Genomic DNA, 22,948 nt, shown 5'->3' on the forward strand with positions numbered 1-22,948 from the left:
AAATATATGTGCATGTTTGTGTGCAGTTCAGTTTAAACTCTTGTGAGTGTGAAAGACAGCCACGGCTTTTTCCACAGTGGAACTGCAAACAATTGGAGACCAGACTTGACAGAATTAAAATTCAGATGCGGTTTGTTGGCTGGTAGCAGTGTCTGCACTTCTAGTCTGTTGTAGGGCTGCAGCTAATGATTATTTACATTATTTATTAATCCAGTGACCATTAAAGGTTGAGAAATTAATGATAAAATCCCTTTAAGGGTTCTCAGTCCAAGGTGACGTCTTCAGATTGTCTCTTTTGTTTGACCAGCAGTATGAAACTCAGAGTAATATAATGTGAAAAAAATGCAGATAGTTTCTCACATTTGAGAATCAGTAAGTTTGGTCTTTTGCTTAAAGGATTAATTCATTATCAATATAGTCTTCAACTCATGTTCCAGCACTCGTCTGCTCTTCCATGAAGACAAAAATTACAGTAAATGTGTTAAGATGAATTGCTCTACAGTCAAGACTGCTGCTATGTTGCCCTGAAGAAAAGGGGCAAATGAGAAAGTCTGATACCCAGTGCCTGGTTTCTGTCTGGTGTCTCCCTTCCAGACTAAGTGCAGACATTTAAGCTGCTTGCAACCCCAAAGGTTGACTGGTATTCAGATAATGAGCAGTGGAGTAGTCAACATGGCAGGGCCAGTGCTTGCTCTGAAAGCAAAAATAATCCCTTTATCTAGATGCAGTTAGACACTTTGGAATTTAGAAGTAATAATGTGGTGTTTTTTTCGCCCCCATCTACTTTTTAAATTTATTTTCTTACCCTGATACGTCCATACATAATACATTATTTCTCTCCTTCAGTCCTGGGATATGTGATAAATTAATTACACCACAAACAGGTGAGGCCGGCGAAGAGAAACCCTCCCTTCTCTCTCATGCTTCTCTGTTTCTGTTTCATCTCGCGGTGCTTGTATTTATTTGTGTTCTCTATCTCGTATTGATCTGTCATTTGTATTCATCCAAAGAAAGCGTATACTATCATTACTGAGGGATCAGCAGGGAGAAGAAGGCAGCTGAAAAGGAGGAAGGCCTGTGAGGGAAGAGATACACAAAATGAAATGAGGAGCTTGAAGTTTAAATGAAATTAATATGCATTTTGGTGAAATATCACCTCCATCAGGTATAGTGCAGGGATGTGAGTCCAGTGGAGTCCTGAATTTCAGAGATCTCTGGAGAAATTTCATTCTGTCATGCATCACGTCTCTCATGTGAGCACACCTTGCTAGCAGTTAGCTGTTTCTTTTTGTTGTTGTTGTTGTTTTTTTCCAGGCTAAACTAAGTGAGCTGAATTACTGCACTAAGTAAGTTGGAAAATGGTATAATGGATGGGTTTGTTTTCTAAAGTTCTCAGATAGAAGAGTTGTCGGACGTGTTGGTTAATAACTCTTCAACAACAACCAGCGAGTCGTTTTTCTTATCAGACGTCAGTGATGAGATTTGATCTATTATTAAATAACAAGATTAATTTGGAAACTGCTGACTTGGTTGTATTTCGTGAGCTCGGCTACCGTTCATGCTCTCCGTCACCGAAGGCTTGGCTGGTTAGCATTTTTGGTTGCTTTTTTGTGGTCTGGGTAGACTGACGTGTCGGTTTCAGAGAACTCAGGAAGATGTGACATGTTTTGAGGTGTTTTGTGTGTCAAGTTTGCCTTGATCCTTCCTAGTTGTGTAACATTACTGTCTTATTGCTTACCATTAGTCTGTCTGCTGCAGGGGCGGACCAATTATCTGTTCCGATTTTCTGTATTTTTACGGGTATCAGTGTCGTGTTTGATTCCTTATCAACACTGTGTGGTCTTAATCAGCAAAGTGACTTAAATGATCAGATAAATGTGGTGAAGTGCAGTACTTGGCCCCATCGGCGACCCCCACTTTGTGACTGTGTACATCTCAAAATAATTCAAATCACTGGGTAATGTATGGTGTGCTAAGGTTACAAGATGTTTTAACAGTCATATCTGAGCCCACGTAGGAGAGACAGCTGATGTTATCTACACCCTCTCCTTCGTTCTGTTATGTGTAACAGCAGCGTCTGCAGGTAGCAGACATGACTGAAAAGGAACATCTGGCAGAAATGTTAGCAACGCCATTAACCAACTCGCTTCCTCTTTCCGAGTGGAATACATATTTACTGCATGGTGGGTCCTCCAAAATGTGGCAGGGCTGGGTTTAAACAGTCAAAATGTCTCAGTGTGGACAGACATGAAGGAGTTTTGGCCTTTTTACATGCCTTTTCTGTGCCAGGGTAACGGACATGCCGGTGATGTGTAATGTGAGAGATTTAGTTCACTGAACAGTTTCGTACAAAACTAAATGGTCCTTTGCTGTCTTTACTCCAAACTGCAACTTTCTTGACTTGCAGAAGTATCCTTTGAATCGGCAAATATGATGGGTGTAATTCATGCGTTATTTGCCTCTTGTCATCACCTACATTCTGGAGTAAGGTGCCATTGGGGACACTGGAAGACTTGGGTCTTTGCATCTTCATCCAAGGCTCTGAGTTAACTGCTGTGAAGGGAAACTTAAATGTTCCCACTGAGTATGTCCAGCAACAATTTCAGTTCATATTAAATCATAATTCAGCTTTTCAAAAGTGATTTGATTGTGAAAGTATCGGGTAGAGTGCATTGGTGAAGTTTTTGCTTTTACTACATTTGAGACAAATGAGGGCAACATGGGTGAAAAAGAGGCACTTGTGCTGAATGAGGTGAGGAGGGTGCTGTTCATAGCACACATATTTATCTTCTGTTGACTTAATATCTCCACCTTGTGCAGCAAAGTTCTGCACAGTAATAATATCCTGCATGCAGAAGACAGAAAGTGCAATTCATAGCATTACAGCAGAAAAGTGCCAAATCATGTATCAGTGACGGACTTATTAAAGATGAATTCATTTCAGTACCAAGGCCAACAGCTGAGTAATCAAGCCCTTGTGAAGGCTGGGTGCTTTGTGACTTTTTGGCTAGAAAATGAGAACCTTGATTCAGCCATGAGAGTGAGACTATTGATTAGACACAGACTTATGCAAGTGCAAGTGAGGGGGTTGGTTGGATACGCACAAACACACATACGCAGGCGTAATGCACACATGTATGCATCCGCACACACGCGAGCACACACAATTAGGTAGCCCAGACAACCTCTGACAGTGTTTCCTTCTTCCCCTCCAAATGTAATTACTGCTGTGCAACCTTTCCTTTCAGCCTGGACAATAGAAATGTCAGGGGTCTGATTTTTCTCAGGCTCTCCATGCTGATTGCAGCTGCCCCGTGTTTATCTGTGTTTGGTCGGAGGTGGAGGTGGACACCTACACACAGATTCATCCTCAGATTAGCCTCTCCTCGTGAACCCAAGCTGCAGCGCTGTCTTTAATATTACGCCTGTATGTTCTCAAAATGCTGTTGCTTGGCTAATGGACACAACGGAGTGTAGCTGTTGCGATAACTACAAGAGTGCAGTGCCGCAGTCATGTGACTCCGACTGCAGGTTTTAGCTCATTGCCGTCTTCACCGCAGCGTTTGCGTTTGCTTTCACACAACAGGGACACAGCAGCTGATTGGTCGACAAGTCAAGAATGTAGTATCTGATTGGTTGACCAGTATCATACACTAAGCCGCCAAACTGTGGTGACTGTGGTGTTGTTTTTTCACCACGGTATGAAAAAATCCATACCGACAAAGCCCTTCAGTAAGGTTGTTTTATATAGTCTTATGTCTTGCACCATTATAAAGCCACAGTTCTATCCATGTGAACCCTGAGTCTTCTTGATTCATTTCTTTTATCTTGTCCTGCCGCACCCATACAACCTGCTTGAACATCCCACTACACTGTCAGTGTTCTTCTTCTGCAGACACACATTTACCTGACCACCTTGTCGCACTGAGGCGAAGGCAATCTGACACCGGATTGAATTTTAGCTGATGGATGCGTATGGAGCCAAGCATGGGATCCATGCCAGATGCAGATGGGCTCTAAACTCTTTGAAATGGAAATGTTACTGCGTAAGGCTGGATGCCCTTTCTCAGTGTCCGGCTCTTCACTCAGGTGATGGAAACTGAGTCAGGAAACGACCTGTAACCTCTCCTGTGTGTGTGTGTGTGTGGTGGAGATTGTTGGAAACCCATTAGGAAAGCGTGTGTGTTATCACATTGCATATCTGTGACCCACCCTGAGGCCAGGAAGTGATTAGGATGCATTGAAATCCTCTTCATTTTCTTTCTCTGTGCCCTTTCCTCTCTTCCTCTGCTCTATTCCTTCTACAGGATATTAATGTAAAGGGACACGTACCAAACAGAACCAAAGCATGTATCACCACCGTGTTAAAATGAGATCTAGCGTACTATTCCCCTCGTAATTTGAGCGTCCCCATGCTAACACCGCACGAGGATATTAACCATGAGGCTGGCCAGCTATTGCCCTTTTGTTTTGGAAGCCAGCCTCGTCCTTGTCCCTGCTTTTCTCCCTCTCAGTCTATCTGTGAGGCTGCTGTCCCCTCCCAGCGAGCTGTTTTCTTGCTGCTGGTCCTGTGACGTACTGCAGAGCGTCTCCGGAGAGCTGTCTGTTTATCTCTGTCCCTCCCGTCTGTGGAGCAGCCGCGTGCAGGCTCTGCTGTGTCTTAATTGATGAAATGCTAGAGCTCTCATGAGATTTTTGGGGTGTGTGTGTGTGTTTGTTGTATCTGTGCGTGTTTTTATTGTGATTTTGTGTGTGAACATCTTGCTGGCAGAATGTCCAGTTATTGAATTAGTGTTCATCCAACAGCTTTAGTCAGCAAGAAAATTTGCCCAGGTGTGTGCAGGCCTGTCACTGCGTGGCTCTACCTGCTGTACACACAGCTGAAGTCTTGATCAAGACCACTGTAAGAAGTATTTTAAGTACTTCTAGGTGTACCCTCACATGAACCTGAAGAACTTAGTCCTGACACACAACTTTGTGACAGAAGGGAATGAGGAGACCTGATGCGGGTCTACATGAACAAATAAAAAGCAGCTGGCTGTTTCAAAAGAAGCGTCCATGTTGTCAGAGTCAGTGAGCAGATCAAACAGAGACCCCCCTTTAGGTTGGGGTTGGGTTGATCACTTTGCCTCTGTTTACACAAGCATTCTGCAGATGTACTCCGCCTCGGACAAGCTGCTGCAGGTTGCATTTGCAGCTGTATTTGTTGAGGCTCGGGACGAAAACTTTCTTTCACAACATCTTCACACTCTCCACAGGTATTATACAAAAACAAAAAGAGAAGAGAAAACAAACCAAATTCAGCACCAATTGGAGTGTGTGTGTGTGTGTGTGTGTGTGTGTGTGTGTGTGTGTGTGTGTGTGTGTGTGTGTGTGTGGAGGGGGTTATGTTTCTCCTCCACTTGCCTTACAAAAAATTCCCTTGTCCTGGACACAACGATGCCCTGAGTTTCATCACGTCACAATCCACTCGCACATCTCTTAGGCCAATTTAGGTTCATTTTACGTTTGCGTAACACGCTGTTGCACAAGACATATTACATGAACCCAAACACACCTGGGGAGGAGATAGGACCTGGGATTGCAATGTACATGGTCCTGGCGAGCTGTTCTCCCTGCAGGGGGCACTCCCAGCAGGGCACTCTGCTGCTGCTGCTGCTGCTGGATCAGGATTGCTTTGTCACGCCATGAAGGCAGGATGGCGCCCAGGAAGAAGGAGACTCGAAGGAGTTAGCCTTCGAGCAGCTCTTGGCGGCAGTGAGAGACGGGGAGCAGGTTGTTTTGTCATGCAGCCTCGAGAAGCAGTTGTACTTTGACGTGATGCATCGTGAAAGGACACTGTCAGTGTACTTGTATGTGTTAATGGATGTCGTCTTTTCTAAAATGCATCATCATCATGTGCTGTAGCTTCACCTCCTAGAGAACGCAGCATGGTCCTAGCCTCTCTGTAGTGTTTGTTTATTCACTGAAGGTTTAATGAATATGCATGCACATATTTTAGCAACACTGTTTGCTTTCATCCAGATACTTAAACTCACATTCGGAGTAGTATGGTGTAAACTACAGTTCTCCAGGGATTTTGGTAGTAGCTGCCGCATGAGGGGAGCACATTTCTCACTCACTGGGCTCAAATTTTCCTGCAGATATTCGAGGGATTTGAGGTGGTAACCCTGCCACAATCCTGCTTCTAACCTTTGGCTCAGGCTTCCCAAATACTTCCCTCGCTGATTCATCATCCTTGTCTATTACAGCTGCATATTTACATCCAAAGAGGCTGACTACACTATATTGCAGTTGATATCTAAGCCGTGATCAGCTTTCGCTGTAGCTCAGTGTAAGTGTGATTGAAGGGATCACTGATAAGCCCCTTCGAAACATGTGTTGCGTATAGCGCCGCAGAAACCCGTCACTGTCAAGTTCAGCCACTGAGTGTGATGTTGCTGCTTTTATATCTAGACCAGACTGTGTTCATTCCAGCTTCTCAGTCACACATTGTCACCTGAAACCGCGAGCTTGTTGTGCCTTTCTCTCTCTTACTAACAGCTTTCTTTCTCATAGGATTTCAGTATACTAAATGGACCACAGTGTTCTTGCAGTAGAGCACAGATGTAACATGTGGACCTCGCATGCTCTTTTCTTTCCTTTATGCTGACCGAGGTGGCATTTGGTTGTTTTGTGTGAGCTGAATTCGGACTAAGGTGCTGAAGCTTTTTTCTCGCTGTCGTCATCATCTCATGTATTTTTCACAGGCGGCCTTGCTGTGCAAGTGTCGTATATCAGACTGTGTCGTACTGAGGGGACCTAGGCTATTATGTTTGCTTTAATAAGTCTGGCACAAAGGCTGACCTACAGGAACTTTTGTGCCGTGTTGTCTTCACCAGAGATATCCACCAATAAATATGGTTCTTTGGGAAGATATGTGTCATTGTAATGGCTGGCAGCATTGACTCAGCAACTTCTATACGTGTCATGGTATCAGGACTGTAGCTGAGTTTGCAGGGCTTGTTTTCTTAAATTCAGGAAGTGTTTTATTTCCCTATCAGGAGGACAAAGGCTGTTAATACTGCAGGCACTGTAGCATCATTCGATGGTGGGGAAGTACCTTGCTGGAGTGTGTGCCTGTAGCTGACAGCATTCAGGCATGTCCATTTTGTGCACTTGCTACCTCTCAGAAATCTCCCACTGCCTACTCTTGCCTTTATCCATGCTCAGGGACTGGCAGTCACTCCAGAGCTGAGGGGAGAAATGATTAGCCAGCTTTTGACAGACCTTCTCCCCAGCTTAGAGGCAGCTTTAGGGGCCCCTTGAATAGAAGACAACCCCAGGGTATATGAGATTCTCTACAAACTGAAACCATAGCGAAAGGCTCACACTTGCACAGTATCTGCACTGACTTTGGTCAGGACTGGATTGGTTAGCTGGCCTTTGTGCTGTTTAAGTGTTACAGTAGTAGCCCTCATAATACACAGAGGAAAAAGGAATTTTCTGCATGTATCTGACCCACTTGTCTCTTGATGATGAAAGAACAGTTAATGTAGGCCTGTAATGACTCCAAAGAGGGATTTGATGTGCTGACATTAATGCTCATTTAAAGTCTTGCTGTCATCTACTGTAAGGATCTGGGTCAAAGTCAGGGTAAGAGGAAAAAGCACTTTGAAGATGAGGGAAAATGGCTGAGGTGATTCAGGACTCAGTCGGCTCCTCTCATATGTTATGGAGCTCTCAGAGGCTTTGTGTCGAGGGTCTGGTCAGGCCTGTGGCTCGTGGGAGGGCAGTGTGACTCCCTTTAATGAGTTTGCTCAGTGAAACAAGGTGACTTATGTGTGCCACTTCCCCACTGGAGTCTGATAAAAGCAGTGTTTCAGCCTCGGTTATTGTTGTTTTTCTGAGGGATGGTAATCCTATTCTCATCTGGCTGGAGGATCAGAATGATGCTGACAGTACAGCAAAATCAGGCCAGTGTTATGATTAGAAAATGATAGCAATTTATTTTCAAGAAGAACGCATGTTCAGCACAAATCACTCTCTCACTTTGGTGAATCAACTCTAGTTGATTCACCAAAGCCCCTCGCTGGGCCGAGTGTTTTTCACGTGGACTCGTTGGATTGAAAAGCGGTGAGCTATTCGGTTTCATTTGCATCACTGTCGTCTCGTGTGACAGGAGCGTGGACGAGGTTTAAACCACTCCACTGAACTGCTGCCACTCTTGTTGTTTCCCTTTTGATTAAACCAGGCCCTCTGGAAAGAAACCAGGCCACAGAACACAGCGTCTTCAAGGTCAGCAGTATTTTAGCATGACTGATGCAGGTACAGAGAGAGCGGTGTTGTGTAAATAAGTGACAAAAGGCTGCTGCTTCTGGGCTCATTGGGATCTAATATTCAGCCTAATCCAGTATTCAATAATAATAATATTCAGTAATACTGTTTGAATGCAAAGTTTGAAGATATTTTATGTATACAAGCTGCTTATTAAGCTGCTTTTTAAGTGTTTTATTTAGGATGTCTGCTAACTTAAACTTGTTACTTTTCTAGTCATAAAGGAGTCTTGGGTTCTGTGCTGATGAATTTTTTTAGCCAGTGTTTGATTTATTTCGGGACACCTGATCAGACTATGATTAGCCATCTCTCCAGTTCATTCACTGCAGCATTTGTTAGGATAATATCATGGTTAATTTTGTAGAAAATGAGGTGTAAATAAATAAACAATTGTTAAGGCTTGCATGTGTGCGAGTGTTTCAGTCCCACTTGGCTGTGTGTGTGTGTTTTGAAACCGGTAGCTGGCAGATGAGTCGTGATTCCAAAGCTTTAATTTGCGACTCGCGTCTGCCCAGTCCCGGGAGTATCCTGCTCTTATATATCTGTTCTTTCTCATCACCAACACCACCCACCGTTGCCATGGTTTCACTGTTCAAATCCTGGGGTGACAATTCCTCATCAACACGCTCCTGACACACCAAGCTAATTATCTGACAGTTACTTACACAGTCAATATAACAATCCCCACCCCTCCCATCAAACTGTCTGCCTGTGTGCCCGCCTGCCCGTCTTATTGTCTGTCTGCTGTGTGTATTTGCATAAAACTGAAAGCCCTGTGCTTCAGAAATCATATTAGGTGGAGCTGATATTAAAAGTGGCACAGCCTGGGTCAGTGCAGGGTTGTAATTTCACACATCGCGGAAAAGGGAGCTCAAGAATCCTGCGGAAACTTTTATATTATGGACTGCAGTGCAGTTTTCTCTCGAGTCCCAATCTGTGATGTTGGGCTTCGTACAGCACTCAAGCTAATGTGGAAGGGTAGCTGGGAGAGATGAGAGATCAGATTGTCCTGATTATTCACTTTGGTGACAAAAACACTCTGGAGCTGATTGGCTGTCAAGAATCTCAAGGTCTGACAGGAGTACACGTTGTTTTTGATCAGTACACATGGGCATAGCAATGCAGTATTCATGACAGTGGCAATTCATGGTTTAGTCGATCAACAGAAAATGAATCGGCAACCTTTCTTATAACTGATTAATCATCGTTGTCATTTATTAAGCAAAAACAGAAAAAAAGCAAAGCATTCCCAACTTGTAAAAAATGTCATTTTTGACATTATGACGATATGACATTATGACAGTTTATGAAAAAAGCTGTGTCAACATGTGTAACATGTACTGAAATAACTGTGAGTTGCATCCCCAGTCCATGTGTACAAGGCATTGAAGACTTGACTCACTTAGTCCCTTATCCTGTCTCATTTATAAGCTAGCTGATTTGTTGCCCATTGCAGCACAGCCATCATAACACTCCCAGGTTGACACACACACCCACACACACACACACACACACACACACAGAACTGAATGATAGACGAGACTCGGGTCAAGGACTCACAGACCCTGCTCAGTCTGTCTCAAAATAATGACATGAAAAGATAACAAGATGAAATGTGCTTGGATCTGAGGTCAGATTTGGATCCACAGGGACTGATCACAGTTTTACACGTGTCCTGTGGGCCAAATGTGATTGCATTTATGCAACCGGATGTATAAATAACCATCAGACAGTCCCAAACCAAGAGCGACACTTGACTTTGTTTCTTCTGCTCATGACTTCTCCCCCTCGTGTCCCTCGTGGGCAGTTCAGTAAAACATGTTTGAAAACATCCTTAATTCAGTTCCACCGAGTGCTAGTGTTAAATATTCTCGCCAAGTGGATTTCTTTGAGCGGGTCTGTTAGCCTTACAGCAGTGAAATAATTGCGCATTGCATTACTGGGGTTTTTCCCAACTGTTGAGGGCTGGCGCACTTCTGTGAGGACTTTGTCGATTGCCACTGTGTTTTAAAAGGCTTCCTCACTGAGGGCCCCCTTTCAGTGTCTAGTACCAATTGGCCTCTCCATCGCTTGCTCTAACTCTGTTTCTGTCTGTCTGTCTGTCTGTCTTTTTTTTTTCTCTGCTCTTCTGTGTGCCAGTGCTCAGCAAGTTCATACAACTGCTTTCATGCCTGGAGATCTGTGAAATAAACACAAATGTTGGCCTGGCTCACAGACACAGCGCAGAGTGAATGATTATATTTCTGGGGCTAAGCGGCAGCTGAGGCAATACATTAACCAGGCTCCTTTCTGCTCGCTGGTGGGATGTCGACTAGCCTGTCACCATAAAGACACAACGGCATTCAGACATAAAACACACCGCGCACAGTTGTCGGCCTGAGTACTTTTAGCGAGAGTGTTTTTGTTGCATCTGAAGCACAAAATGTTAAACGTACTGTAAGTGTAAGCACAGCAGCAGCAGTAGAGAGGGAACTTAGTGGCTACGCGCACACCTTCAGCTTCCTAAAAGGCTCTGAAAAAGCACGTGATCTCAGTTGTGCATTCAGAGGTTTTTAGAGAAGATTCTTCATGAGTAAGTTGCAGCTCTGTGTTGCCAGGCCTGATCTGTGCTCAGCTCCCCGGGGTATCATTAGCTTAGTAAAATACAGCAGAATTTACTTTCCCCGTGGCTCATACTTGACTAATTTATCATCTCTTCCCTTTCTTTTTTTTTCTATTTCAGAGGAAATCAAAGAGGAGTCTGAAAAATTAAGGTAAGCAACTGATTAACTACACAGGACAGTAAGACAGTGAGGGTCATTTCATGGGTCTTGTCTCTGTGTGCTCAGGCACTGTAAAATTCATGGCTCAACTGCTAGCCTGTCTGTTGCTTTCTTCTGTGTTCAGACTAGTAAAGGGGATTAGAACTGTGTGTGTGTGTGTGTGTGTGCGTGCAGACATGTGTGCGCATGTGTGCAGAGCCTCTAGTGTGTTTTTGTTTGTCTCTCTCTGCCCGGCCTGTTCCCTTGCCTTCTCATTAATGGCTTTCTTCACGAACCCCTGCCTAATGCTGAACTTCTGTGTGTGTGTGTGTGTGTGTGTGTGTGTGTGTGTGTGTGTGTGTGTGTGTGCGCATGTGTGTTCATTTGTGCGTGTGCTCGTGTGTATGGGCTGCTAAGTAACATGGGCTTTGGAATGAAACATAGCACAAGTGCCACCTCTTCTCCCCCACATCCTTTCTTCCTCCTGCCTTTTCATTTTTATTTTCCCCTCCTACATTTTTATCCCTCACCGTCTCAGCCACCGCTCCATTCATCCATATTCTCTGCCCCATTATTCTTCTCCGGCTTTTCCGTTCTTGCCAAATTGGCATTACCAGTAGCCAACTCCATTCAGATTTTGCCCCTGAGGTTAGGACTTGTAGATCAAAGATAGATGGATAGAAGCAGCTGTGCGCAGCCACACCCAGTACGTCTAAATGCTGCTTCTTGTGGATTCATCTCAGGCACTTTACAGCCCTCACCTATTTTTCATGCTATATAGATGCAATAGTCTCACAGTCCTGCTCAGAAATACAAATATACTTTCCCTTGAGCCTGCATTCCTGTTAAATCGATCCCCTTTGTGTAGTCATTCTGCAGCACGGACGCATACGAGACCAGATTTATCAAGAGCACCTTTAAAATCTCTACATTAATGGTGGGCCACATGTAGGACAGTATATGTAATTTTATATCACTCAAGAAATCTCCATGTAGATTTTCTGTAAATTCTATCGAGGAAGCGATTTTCAATTTGATGACTTAGAAAATGCTTTCGAAAAAATTGTAAAGTAAATGTGAAGACCCAACAGACAAGTACAGTAAAAGGAATTATTTTCTTCTTGACTTTTTGGAATATCACTTTGTTGCCAAGGCTTCTCTTAGATGAGAAGACAGTTAGCTTAGCATAAAGACTGAAATAAAGGGTAAACAGCTGGCCTGGTTGTGTCGAAAGGCAACAAAATCTACCTACCTGCAATTAACAAGTTACCGTATGTAAGTGTATTTAATCCAGGCAAAAACCAAAGTGTAACTGCTGTCTTGAAGGTCAAGGATTGACCCGTCAAGCTCAACACTTAAGATATATGTCAATATCAATACCAGACCACCTCTAGTCCTGTAACATGGTATTGATATCATATTGATTTACTGGTCTGTATGATCTGTCTTCCCCTCCATGACAAAATGGCTTCAAAGCGTCTCGTGATCTCGCACCAGGGAGCCGTCGGTGCAGGCCCTGCTGTCTGTCTGAAACCCAGTTAATGGCCATATTATGTTTTATAAGCAGGCTTAGTGTGACGTTGGGCTGATTGTAACGGAGAGAGCAGACCGGCTGACATTAAGCAGGGAGCCCAGGACTAAGCCAGGGGAGGAGAGCTCCCCGGAGGCTCACAGCACAATAGCTGAGAGAGAGGGAGGCTGGGTCAAACTGTACAGATGAGCCAATGGAGTGGATGCTCTTTGCTGAATCACAGCTCCGCTTTGATCTCGTTCTCCAAAAGGTTTTCATAATAACGAGAAGGCTGTAGAACAGATTCACAATTTTCTGAATGTCTAGGTTTTTATATTTAATTTGTGTCTTCCTCCTTCTGTAATTAATTTTATTCGTATTTCTTCTTTTGTGTTCAGATGTCTCTCGTGCTATTTTTCTTGTTCCCCATCTTTTTTTTAAGCTCCTCACTCTTCCTCCCTTCCTCTGTTTTTATGTAAGATCACTTCATCTCTCTCTAATTCCTCTTTAATTCATGGTACTCTTTTCCTCTGCTCTCTTTATAACATTTTATCCCCCTTCCCTTGCTTTACAAGGCACTTCATCCTCCCTCTCCTCTTCTGTTTCTCTCTGTTAGGGCGCCCCGTTACACTCAGCGAGGTCGTCCCTCCGAAAAGAGCTGAAGTCATCCTTTTACATTGCCAAGACATAAACAATGAAACCCCTCCCTCCATATCTGTCTCCTTCTCTCCCTCCCTCCCTCCCTCCCTTTTCTCTGTTCTTCTCTTATTCCAGCAAGTGCAGTCTGGGTGTGGTGACTGTGCTTGGGGAAGCTGTAGACAAAGCAGTGGGCCACACTCTGGTCTTAAAAAATTCAGAAACAAATAATAACTGCATCATTTGATTTAAGGTTTAGTCGGAGGCCAGGAGATGCTTTGTCAGCAAGAAGGCTTGGCGAGGTCTGAGCCTGAATAACAAACCTCAGGGATTAGTGCCCTTCCCGAAGAGAAATCAAGTGGAAACAGAAAAACAAAACTGAAGCAGTCAGACACAACATTAAATTCAGTGTAATAAAGATTTTGTTACTCAGCATTTTCCCTGAGGAGCAGGACTTTTTTGGGTTTAGTTTAACGTCTTGTTGCAGCTGTGGACGAGAGGAGCTTGTCCTGTAAAGTGAAACATGCCACACTTTGCACTCACTTCTTCACGCACTGTTTGTCATGCCTGGATGTCAAGGGGAGTATGAGTGTGTCAGGCTGATTTCTGAACCCTGCTTCTTTTCTGGTGACTCTAGTTGACAGACTGGACCGTGGGATCAATGTTTTGTTTTTCTTTTTTTTATTTAATCTTGCTGTGTCTCTGTCTCTTTGTCCCCCCCTCCCCGTTGTTCCCTCCTAGTCCACCCAGTGGAGACGGCAAATCGGGTTCCAGCACTTTACCGCCAATCAAATCAAAGACCAACTTTATTGAAGCCGACAAGTACTTCTTGCCGTTTGAGCTGGCATGTCAGTCCAAATGTCCCCGCATCGTCATCACCTCTCTCGACTGTTTACAGGTCAGTGGCAGGACAAGTTGGACTGCAGACCTCCAAATGTTTGGGAGTTTCTGTGTGGCACTTCACTGCATGAGGTGTTCTTCACCAAAATCATCGTCACAAGTTGTCCTCTTACGTGTGTGTGCCTCTTTGCATTTGTGTCTGGCTCGTAGAAGCTGATAGCGTACGGCCACCTGACAGGCAGCGCGCCGGACAGCACGGCCCCGGGCAAGAAGCTCATCGACAGGATCATCGAGACCATCTGCGCTTGTTTCCAGGGGCCGCAGACGGACGAGGGGGTGCAGCTACAGATTATAAAGGTGTGCTCATCTTCTGAGAGCTCATGGCTCGTTACGCAGATACTTCAGCTAACTTTGGACACCTTTGCTGCAGACAGGTCACAGCAGACAATCCTGCCTCACTGGTGTTCGAACAGAGACATTGTTTTAGCTAATGAGGCGATATGTAATTTGAAAAGACCAATTTACGGTTGGCATGTAATTATGTTAGAAATATGATCATTTAGAGGGAGATGAGCCCTCACCAGATGATTAAAGTGTGAAGTATTTATCCTGTAAGCACTTGCTCATGACTGATGATATTTCATTTATGTTTCTGCATAATGGAGGGGGAACAGCATCTTTAAATTTTTCAGGTTGATATGTATGATGCGTGTGTTAATGATTCACCCTTGACGGATTACTGTACTCTTGAACTCTTTCCTTCTCTCGCTCCCTCTCTTCACTTCTTCTTCCAGGCTCTGTTGACAGCAGTGACCTCCCAGCACATAGAAATCCACGAGGGCACCGTGCTGCAGGCCGTCCGCACCTGTTACAACATCTACCTGGCCAGCAAGAACCTCATCAACCAGACCACGGCCAAGGCCACACTCACACAGATGCTCAACGTCATCTTTGCACGCATGGAGAATCAAGCAGTATGTCCGACCGTCTGGAAACACTCACTCGTAACACTGAATGCTGTTTATGTAGAGCAGATGCACAAAAGTGAGAGAGAGGGCAACTCCTCCCTTGAGCCATTCTCTGAAGAAATATGACACTAAATAAGTATTCAGAATCAAACAAGCTGCAACTTGCTGCAACAAATTGGCATTATTTAAAGTTTTTGTTTGGCTTGGGGTCATATTGGACTTGTAGTCTGATGAAAGACGTTCTGTGGGAAAGCTTTCTGCTTGATGGTTTACTCAAACCCCTGAATTAACTGAAGTTTACAGTTTGCTTTGTATCCAGAGGGACACCTGAAATGTCCCTCTGGACACCTTAAAAAAAACAAACAGAAAAGAAAAGAAAAAAAAGCTTGCTCTAACATCATCTTTTTCTTTTTGAATGACACTTTTCCCCCTCCTCACCTGCCTCCTCCCTTCCTTTTGGACACATAGCTTACAAATCACAAGCTATCTTGGTCTCTGGCCTCCAGAAAGCGTGACCGCCAGGTAAAGCGTGCAGGACTGCCGTGATTTGCCTGATCAGAACTCTTAACTCTTCTCTGTGTATCTGTGTTTGCGCATTGAGCTTTATCCTCATCCATTCATGCACTCATCCGTTCTCTTCCTCTGCTCCTGCACTGCACAGGAGCAGGTGTGCTCTGTACTTTTTCCACCATATGCTTGCTGTGGCTTTTTGTTGACTTGCCTACACATCATCCTGCTTTCCTGACCAATTAACATTTCAGTTTACACCTGACCGTAGTAAATGTTTAGTCGAAGGTCAGCTACGCCCGTCTCTTTCCTGACAGCCTTTTCTTGTTACATCTCGTCTCTCTGAAGGCCTAATGTAGTTGTTTTAGAGCAATGAGTGGCTGGTATTGAGTCAGACCCAGATGGAGAAAAGTAAAGAAGCAGTCAGTGGTAGCGACAGAGACAAGGCAGACTTTGAGGCTGGGGCCTGTTGTTGTGTGGTGCTGCTGCACAGGGAGGTCCACTCTCTGTGCTGGCATGTGGATGCATCCCTCTGACTGCAGCTCAGCGTGGTGTGATCTCGCAAACACACACACACTCACATTGTGTTTGTCTGGCTCGCTCGCACACCGACTCAGCCCTCACTATCTGACTGAGGTGGCATTTAAATAATGAGCTTAGTCTGTTTGTGCTGCCTGTCCCCTTCAGCCGAGGTGCGTCGTGTGGCCTCGTTGCCGTTGCTCATATTCAATACTAATTCTTTCAGTCAGAATGCCGTGTCATTGAATCTAGTTTGCTTACATTTAAATGAGACAATGGCAGCAGGTTCATTTAATTAGAGTCGAACAGCTTCTGGTAGAGCGGATTTAAAAACAAGACATAATGGGTTTAATAAAAGGGGTTTGTGTATGAAGTAGATGTGGAAACGCAGCTATTGGTTTGCCCTGTGAGAGTTTCTATGAGTGAACGACAAAAAGCAGATTGTATAATCGTGACTTGCGGCTAAAAAGGGAGATGAGACTGACTGCTTTGCTGAAACAAATTCACATTTGCCATCAGTGTCTCTGCTCTTGGCAGATTTATGCCGTTAATTACAGCTGTTAATTGAAAAGCTGCTGTAGATAGAAGGATCCCATCTATCACCACTGTTTTGTAAATGTGTCACACTGTGTATATTTCCATCTGTAACCCGTGTCTCTCTTTACTTACTGTGCTTTTCCCCTTCGAGTCACTCAAGTCTGTAATTTGTTTATTAATTTATTTTAACATTTATGCCCGACAAATCTACAAATGCACTTGGATTGAAAAAGCACCATGGGCTGTTATTAATTTAGCTTGGCTGAGAGAATTTCCACTGCCTGTAACTGTTTGCTCTGTTTTTATTGTTGAACTGTTATTGGTGTCTGCTGTGAAATTGTGTATTCAAGTAGTAATACAGGTTTCCTCCAAAACCAGCAGAGATCAGCAGTAGAGACAGTTTTACTCTGATCAAAACCAAACTTTAACTCTGCCACACAGCGATCTGTTGTCTGAAGTAACATTCACTGACATCATATAATCTGTAGGCCACAAACTGAGTACACATGTCTTGTGACCCACTTTTAGCTCGCCGTGACCTACCAAGCTAAAGCACAGCAACACTTTCCAGCAGTCCATATCAGAAACAGTGGCAACACGTGTCAGCCATGACACATCAGGCAGGACGCGGCTGTATGAGCCATTTTCCATCAGAAACACCTTCTGCCACCAGCGGACTAAATTACACCCAGTTCACATGAGCCAGCATGATTCGATTTCCACAAAGTTTGTCTCATCGCTGTTTCAGTAGCATGTCCTACTTCTCAGTGAGTGCACATTCACATACATTTCCATAAGAACACACTCGCAGTGTATGCCCGCACACTTTCAGATGTTAAGGAAAGTCTTGAAGTCTCAAGAACCGCCGTCTTTTGCTCTCTGCTTTGACATCCGTGTTGTGGCTCTGCTTTAGGTCCATTGAGCCCTCAGGGTTCGTTGACAGGTTGTTCAAACCTGTAATTGCTGTTATGAGTTTACTTAACGTCTTAACGTGTCTTTTCCTGTGTGTGTCTGTCTTGTGCGTGCTTGTTCTTTGAATGATTTTCCTGTTCTTTGTGCGTACTATCTGTATATGTGTTTTGTTTTTGTGTGTGTGTGCCTGTGTATTCCACCCACTCACAGCTGCAGGAAGCAAAGCAGCTGGAGAGGGAGCGTCACCGGCAGCACTCCCCAGTCACCCAGCACACTGAGCCAGACTCCCCCCAGCTCCAGACCCACATCCACCCGCCGGCCAAGGGTCTGAACCAAGAGGCCAATGGACCTGTCACCCCTCCAACTCCCACCATCGCCATCCCATCCACCCCGTCCACGCCCTCCACACCTGCCCCGGAGGGCAACTGCATGTCTGTGTCTGGGGTGCAGGAGGGGCGGGCAGAGCAGGGGCCTGTCTACGAGAGCCCGGATCCAGAAAACGGTTCTGATTTCTGCGTGGCTGAAAATGAGCAGACTGAGGCAGATCAAGCAACTGCCGCTGCACAGAGTAAGACAGCTGACGGGGATCTGTTCCAATCAATGTTCTGTTGTTTTTCAAGTAAAAATGTCAGTATTCGGAGGCAAAGTGCTTTTGAATTGTGTCTTAAACTGATTAGGACTCCAAACACGCTTGATAAACAGCCACAGAAATGTTAAAGATCACATATCTTAAACATTTCATATCTCTTGAGCTGTATGTACATTCTGGCCCAGTGAGTTTGCTAATAAAAACATTTAGCGTGAACAGAAGAGCCTCCCTCTTCACATTTTGTGCAATTTCATTCAAAGAAAAGAAAGCAGCCATATACGAGTGTTTACTGTTGTGAACATTTGATACCACAGTCAGCACAAGAACTGCTATAGCATATGATGAGAAGGATTAAAAACAGTCTCAGTTGCATTGTAGCTGTATGCATGTTGGCACATAAAGCACAAAGCTTGTTGCAGAACGGATGCCCGCCCTCTACACCTTCTAGTCAATAAAGAGGGTCAATGTGTTTTCTTATACTGCGTGTGTGTGTGTGTGTGTATGTGTTGTTTAGATGCAGCAGCGCAGCAGCATCGGGAAGGGGAGGAGGGGGAAGACGAGGAGACCCCAAACTACGAGGAGAAAGCCCAGGAAATCGTCCAGAGTATTCTGCAGGAGGTGGTCAACACGGTTGCAGGAGGTAAAGATGTGTTCTGTCTGTTTTTTCATAAAGGCAGTGGCTAATTATTCTCTCAGAGTATTTATAGACAAAAGAAATGATTAGGTCAAGTCAGTGTATGCAGAAACTCAATGATTAGCAAGTTCAAGTACTTCAGCCACAGCCACCCCTCTGTGCGTTGTTTGACGGAGCTCCCTCGAGCCAGTTTCAGTTTGCTCACCCTTTGTTTGCTGTCTTTGACATTTCTGTAGAATATGCACTATTTGAATTGGCACTTTCCCACCCAACGCCTGTGCAGATTTTAATCCAAAACCGAGCCTTGCAAATTTGATGATCTGGCAGAAGGCAGCCCAGCCGTGGTTTCGGTCACACGTATACTTTCTTCTCACGTTATTTGCACTTTCCTTTCTTGAACGCATATGGAAAAAGGAGAGAAGAGCACTTTTCTGATTACACAAGCGGCACCGCGGCGAACAAATGACGAGCAAACTGTGCTTCCAGACGGATGCCTTTGTTTGATAAATAACATGCACCTATCTGGCTACAAAATGTGTCTGAAAGGAGACACAAAAGTCTCTAAACCCTGAAACCAGGCCCTCTCTTAGGAAATTATAGCCCAAGTTCTTGGGAAGCTGTGGTATAATTTTAGATCAGGTCAGCCTCCCTGAATTTCGCTTAGATGCTGACAAAAGGAAGGAAAAGCACTCTTGCCTTTGTGTGCAATAGTTAAAAAAATTCTATGGATGTTGGGGAAAAAAAAAAGATCTATTAACTTGTACTCACAGAAGAATAGGGCTTTGGCTTTCTTTTTTAAAAGACACTTTTACCCTTGAGCAGCAGTTTGAAAACCAGGCTTTAATGGTCGGGTGGATCTTGAGCAGAAATTCACTCTGGTGTCCTTTCTTAACCTGAAAGTTCTCTTACATGCTGTTCAACAGGCTGTGTGCTAATGTGCCGCCGTCGTCTCCGCTCTTTGCACTTGACCTGAACACGACATCAAACTCCAGATTAAGATCTGACAGCTTAATGTTGCCTCATAAAACACGCTGTCCTGGTGGAGGATGTTTCAAGGTGTTTTAAGCATCGTCATAATAAGACCATCAGTTTCCTCTCTGCTCCATCATCGCCACAGGGCACTGCTTGGACCCCACAAACCTTTGCTCCGACACCAAGGAGTCTGGTGGTGAGGGCGAGCCTGCAGAGTCAGAGCCGGCAGAAGCGGTGACGGAGGGCACCCAGAGCTCCTTGGAGGACGAGGGCACCCTGGGTAGCGACAGTGAGCACGTCCACGCCAACGGCATCCCTGGCACGCCCATTTCTGCCAGCTTCACCCCCTCGCTGCCTGATGACAGGCTGTCTGTCTCGTCCAATGACACTCAGGTGAAGGACGGAGCTTGTCTCTGAAAAGCTGTATTTGTTGAGAGTCAGAGAAAAATCAACTGAAATTGAAACAAAATGAGTTGCTTATCGCCGATCTTATAGACCTGGAGGCTTATAATCAGACGCCTTTTATGTTTAGTGGGCTGAAAGATGTGAGATTTATGGAAGGAAAATGTGTTAGCTGCACACTGATTTTATTGTTTTGTGTTCTCTGTAGGAATCAGGAGCGGCGCCGGGCCAGCCACCAGGTGCAAAGTTTTCCCACATCCTCCAGAAAGATGCCTTCCTCGTCTTTCGCTCACTCTGCAAGCTGTCAATGAAGCCACTGTCAGATGGACCACCTGATCCCAAGTAAGAATTCAGTCCCTGTGCTGTGCAGTAACAGGATTACAGTTTTATGCTTTTTGTTGTTGTTCTTGTTGTTTAGTTCTTCGGCTTATCTAAAAGCTTGGTCTTTTGAAATTTCATGGACTCTTAGACTGTGTCTTGTGCACAAAAAGTGGGAGAAATCAACAAGACTCAAGTAGAAACAGGCCATAGTCTGACACAGCGAGAAGCTGAATTCCTTTGCCTTCGCTTTTATCTCCAATCTCCATCAACATGGATTCACTTCAGAGTATACAAAGAACAATTTGTGAGTGAACTCTACATATGTAATGTTTGTAAAGTTTTTTTTTTTGTTTTTTGTTTTTTTACTTCTTGAACTGATTATGTAACTTATTTATCAGTTGGATTTAAGGTGAAATTATTAGCTGATTGAGAGAAAATTAATCAGCAGCAGTTCTGATTAATGATCTAAGTATTTAAGCAAAATAAATGAGGGCAAAATTCACTTGTTTGAAATTAAAATAAAATTGTTTGTTTTCTCAGACGTCTCTAATTATAAACTGAATATTTGGGGTTTTGGATAAATTAGGACACATATTAAGTCACACAAATGCAGATGCTGATGCTTATGCTGAAAGTGTTATCAGAATTCGTTCTTTGTCAATCAGACATTTTTCCAGCTTTTATGCCAAAACTATCATCAATAATTAAAGGTTGCACTGTACTCTGTTCCACACGTAGGACCACAGTGTAATCGCACTGCCTGGGTTATTATTCTGTATGAGTGTGTCGGAGATAAGAATAGATGTGAGTCATGGTTTATAATGGGGATTGCCCCAGCGATAGCAGTAGTGGTTTGATAAATGGTGATGAAGGAGACAATGAGACATCGCTCAGCGTTTTCTGAATCACTTCCCAGTTTCATGAGGCACCAAATCCCTTTTTCACCATTTCCTTTTTCCAAGCATCAGAGAGGGGGAAAATAATCTGATTCTGCCATCCCTGTCCTCTGACAGTGCTCTGGTCTGCCGAAATAGAGACATCTGATTGGCTCATCCTGATTGCAGACGCTTTTGTTAAACAGCATTTCCTGCGTCTGGTTTCTGTGTGTAACTCAATTCGTACGGTGTCTGTGGGGAGACTTTGATATTTCTTTGTTTACTTGGTAGCAAAATAGTATATTCTTGACTTTTCAAAAATTTAAAAATGAATGTGTCAGGTGAGAAGTGTGTGTGTATGTTTGTGTCTGAAGGCCTCACAACAAGGCTGCTGCGTTATTATGACCCAAACTATCAGACACGACTTTGTTCTTCATGGCATTTATACTACAGAATGTACAAAACTGTTGTTCCTCTTAACCAGAGCCACATCAGTCTTTTGACAGTTCTAACAAGCATGCTCCTCACCATGGTCTGTTTAATTATCATGTTTCTGTGTGAAACGAGAGTCTGAATATTCATTTTGAGTCCCCTCTAAAACAACTGGGCTTAATTAACACATGTCAGCCTCTATAGGGCCCAAAGGCCTCATTTGTAACTAGTGTGACTGAATTTGCATGAGTGACAAACTGAGGAACTGCGTGGCTTTAGAGGCTTCCTTCAGTTCTCAAACACCGGCCTGAATAGCCTCGAGCAGCTGGAGTGAAAGTTATTAGCCTCTTCAGAGAGTTGGAGCTAACTGAGGTGCATTGATGAGGAGTGTCGTTTCATGATGGGCTCTAATCGCCAAAGACTGTTCACATTTATCATCTGTATTGTGCGCAGGACAGTAAAATAGTTCTCTCGTGAAGTCTCTCCTGATTGAAGTTTGGCATAAGTTCAATCAGGATGACTATTCTCTTCTCTCCTCTGCTGCTGCCTGTCACCTACAGTGTAGCTGATCAGAGACATCTGTCTGCCAGTCTTATCTTTGCTGTGCTCCTCTCTGTTGCCGTCAGCTGTTATTTCTACATTATATGGACCAAAGTATTGGGGCGCCTGACACCAGCAGGGACTTCAGTGACGTTGGATTCTAAACACAGACAGCTCTGCAGCTCTAACAGCTTCTGCTTTTCTGTAAAGGCTTTCCACAGTGTGTTGTGGAGTGTTTCTGTGGGAATTTTGGCAATTCATGCAGTAGAACTTTTTTGTGAGATCAGAGTCGGATGTTGGACCAAAAGTCCTGTCTCACAATCTCCGTTCCAGTTCATTCCAAAGGTGTTGGATGGGGTTGAGGTCAGGGCTCTGTGTGGTGCCAGTCAAGTTATTCCACACCAAACTCATCCAACCATGTCTTTAAGGAGCTTTGCTTTGTACGCTGGGGCACAGTCATGCTGGAATAGAAAAGGGACTTCAACAAACTGTTGCCATAAAGTTGGAAGCACAGTATTGTCCAAAATGTCTTGGTATGCTGAAGCATTAAGATTTCCCTCCACTGGAAGTCAGGGGCCGAACAGACATATAAAGTGGCATGTCTGGATACTTTTGTCTGTATAGTGTATGTGTATTACTTTGCTGCACAGATCATTGTAATCAGATGCTGCAAAACTTTACAGTCTGTAGAATAGTG

At 44.2% G+C, this 22,948-nt stretch overlaps 1 protein-coding gene across 2 annotated transcripts in view; it reads left to right on the forward strand.

Moving 5' to 3' along the window:
• arfgef1 (ADP-ribosylation factor guanine nucleotide-exchange factor 1 (brefeldin A-inhibited)) overlaps positions 1-22,948 on the forward strand; it is a 48,036-nt gene that overhangs the window by 5,714 nt on the left and 19,374 nt on the right. The window contains exons 2-10 of one of the 2 annotated variants that reach the window (XM_046371294.1): positions 11,039-11,069; positions 13,945-14,101; positions 14,254-14,400; positions 14,838-15,017; positions 15,480-15,533; positions 17,697-18,054; positions 18,590-18,715; positions 19,827-20,074; positions 20,292-20,425. In XM_046371294.1, coding sequence (XP_046227250.1) covers positions 11,039-11,069; positions 13,945-14,101; positions 14,254-14,400; positions 14,838-15,017; positions 15,480-15,533; positions 17,697-18,054; positions 18,590-18,715; positions 19,827-20,074; positions 20,292-20,425 — 1,435 coding nt within the window. The remainder of the gene's footprint in view (positions 1-11,038; positions 11,070-13,944; positions 14,102-14,253; positions 14,401-14,837; positions 15,018-15,479; positions 15,534-17,696; positions 18,055-18,589; positions 18,716-19,826; positions 20,075-20,291; positions 20,426-22,948) is intronic. The other variant, XM_046371295.1, reaches the window with a different exon arrangement.

This window comes from Scatophagus argus, chromosome 18, assembly GCF_020382885.2.
Source record: "Scatophagus argus isolate fScaArg1 chromosome 18, fScaArg1.pri, whole genome shotgun sequence".
Classification (NCBI taxonomy): domain Eukaryota; kingdom Metazoa; phylum Chordata; class Actinopteri; family Scatophagidae; genus Scatophagus; species Scatophagus argus.